Source organism: Nansenia antarctica, assembly GCF_963989245.1.
Source record: "Nansenia antarctica genome assembly, contig: SCAFFOLD_305, whole genome shotgun sequence".
Taxonomy (NCBI): Eukaryota; Metazoa; Chordata; class Actinopteri; order Argentiniformes; family Microstomatidae; genus Nansenia; species Nansenia antarctica.
This window is the reverse complement of record NW_027662529.1, coordinates 25001-27500: the sequence shown is the minus strand read 5'-3', so window position 1 is coordinate 27500 and position 2500 is coordinate 25001. Positions and strand designations below refer to the sequence as shown.

Here is a 2500-nt window from a genome sequence, read left to right as displayed (position 1 = left end):
GTTCCTACAAGTTTCAACAAGTCAAATTTACGACCTTTTTAGACCTCTTTGAATTGAATGTTAGACCAGGGGCGGCTGTGGCGCAGGAGGTAGAGCCTCCGTCTAATGATCGCAAGGTTGGCAGATCGGCGGTTCGAGCCCCGGCCCGGCTGGCCACATGTCGAAGTGTCCTTGGGCAAGACACTGAACCCAAAATTGCTCCCAGTGAGCGGGCCAGCGCCTTGCATGGTAGCTTGCCGCCATTGGTGTGTGAATGTGTGTGTGAATGGGTGAATGAGAGGCCGTTGTAAAGCGCTTTGGATAAAGGCACTATATAAGTACAGTCTATTTTTTCTATATTTTTACCTATTCGCGACGCCATACGATAGCTTTTTGTCATCCTCGAGGTGATGAAATTAGGGATTTCACTGCCATACAGACAAAAAAGGAAGCGAATTGGCAATTTTTTTGTTCCAGCTTGATTAATTTCCGCGTAAATAGATGTGGTTGGACTGATTTCCTAGCAGGATCTCATTTTTAAGACCTAGCACAGAGACCTTTTTAGGCCTTATAGGTTGGATTGCTGGATTTTAGACTTTAAGGCTTTTTTAAGACCTGCATGGGAACCCTGATATATACACAACTGTTTCCTGACAGAAGAGCGTGAACTGATTGTCAGTTAACACTAGAACAGCCGTGCCTTTTTCACCTACTATAAGAGTAGTGACTCCATCTTTACAATGGGAAGCTGCTATTTACACACAACAACCACTAGTTGGCCAGCCTTGTAAATTAGCCTGCCTCCTACACAGAAAAACAGCAAAATAGCTTTATATACTAGCTTATCCTGATGTGATTTTGAAAATGTAAGGATACTGGGTGGTAGAACGCAACATATTTAGGAAAAGTCATGAAAGGAGGGCCCTGAAAATTGATAGAGTGTAAAGATATAAAAAAAAAACTCAGAGTCAGTGAGTTTTCTCACTGGGTCAACTCACAGGGTCAAATGAACCCACCCATGGCTATTCTAGTGTTAAGGTACATGTCATGGGAGGTCTGATTGGAGTTGCCTCCAGGGGAGGCTCCTGTTTGATTCCATTTCCATGCGTTACAATGAGCTGGTCCTCCGTTTTCTACCTCCACCAGCCTCTACCAGCTGTGGTCCAACACAAGGCTTCTACCTCCTAAATTAGAACACTCGTAAAAAAGGAATGTTGAACGCACGAACACGAACGTTCTGAATGTTCTACATAATGGTATGACGATGAATAACTAGAGACGTCCTAGGATGAAAGATGCCAGGGACAAGTTTTACGTTCCAACCCCCCTCCCTCCCTCCCACCCACCCACCCCCCCAATCAGCTGCCCACCCGTACTCTGACGATGTCGCTTCCGTCGTTGTCAAAGTAGCAAAAGCTGTGAGTCGCGGCCAATGGTCGTTGGCCTCCCCTGTTCTCATGGTCCACTTTTGATGACCTCAATTTGCTTGTCTCTGATTGGCTGCTGCCGTCCATCCAGCACAGTTCAGCTCATCTCAAAGAACATGTGATTCTAGAGAGAGAGAGAGAGAGAGAGAGAAAGAGGAGGAGGGGTGAGGAAGGGTCACCCTAGGCAGTCTGGGATTGGTGGCCTAGTTTGACGGTAGGTTATTTAAACTGTCACATTTTCGATTGTTGTATTTGTTGTTGTTGTTGTTTGTTTGACATAGATGTTTCGCCTACCAATAGGAACGTGGCAGCCAGCAGAAGCAGTTTCGTTTGTGATGTCATATCCTGTGGAACTGTCAAGGAAGAGGTTTGTTTAGGCCCGGCGGTAGAAAACCAGATGGATTCCTTAAAGAGTGTTCTAGAACAGTAGATACAGTAAACTATCCATAGAAGGTGGTAGAGATGTAGAGGGGTAACTTACCCTCCAAGCCAAAGTATTCATGGTCCATGTTGCACTCGTCATTGAACCCCGGCCATTTCTTCCATATGGAGCCGATCTGCTCACCGATCGACGAGACGACCTAGTGTTTCATAACACGACAAAGACGACACGTAAGGGTTGAATTAGCGGCAGCACCCACCCTCTGGAACTCTCTCCCCACAGTGATTCGCGACGCCCCCTACCTACCCTGGACACCTTCAAATCAGCCCTCAAAACCCTTCTGTTCACCAAGGCCTTTGGCCCCGAGTTTAGTTTTGTCACTGTCTCTTTGGGGGGGTTTTCTGTTGTGTCTGTCTGACTTTCTATCTGTAAATTCTGTAAAGCGTCCTTGGGTTTGTGAAAGGTGCTATATAAAACCAAGATACTATTATTATTATTATTATTATTAACTAGTTTTTGAAGAGGACAGAGGTCATAATGGTAGGTGTAGGTGTGTGTGGCTTATGCTGTGGGAAGACTTAACTGAAGTTAATCAAATGTGACAGCAGCTGGTGAAACCGGGAACCGCTAACCAATCACAATGTTGATCAGACTGTTATTCAGAAAAATGTAAATACATTTCAACGTTGTTGAAAATCAACGACACACTCGC

General features: G+C 45.3%; 1 protein-coding gene across 1 annotated transcript in view; it reads right to left on the bottom strand.

The window, feature by feature from the left end:
- Positions 1-1503: 1503 nt before the first annotated feature.
- Positions 1504-2500, bottom strand: part of LOC308175571 (phospholipid scramblase 2) — a gene marked incomplete at both ends in the record, with an annotated part of 6562 nt that continues 5565 nt past the window's right edge. The window contains 3 exons of the mRNA XM_080551213.1: positions 1504-1530; positions 1701-1759; positions 1888-1987. Of these exons, the coding sequence (XP_080407339.1) occupies positions 1504-1530; positions 1701-1759; positions 1888-1987 (186 nt within the window). The remainder of the gene's footprint in view (positions 1531-1700; positions 1760-1887; positions 1988-2500) is intronic.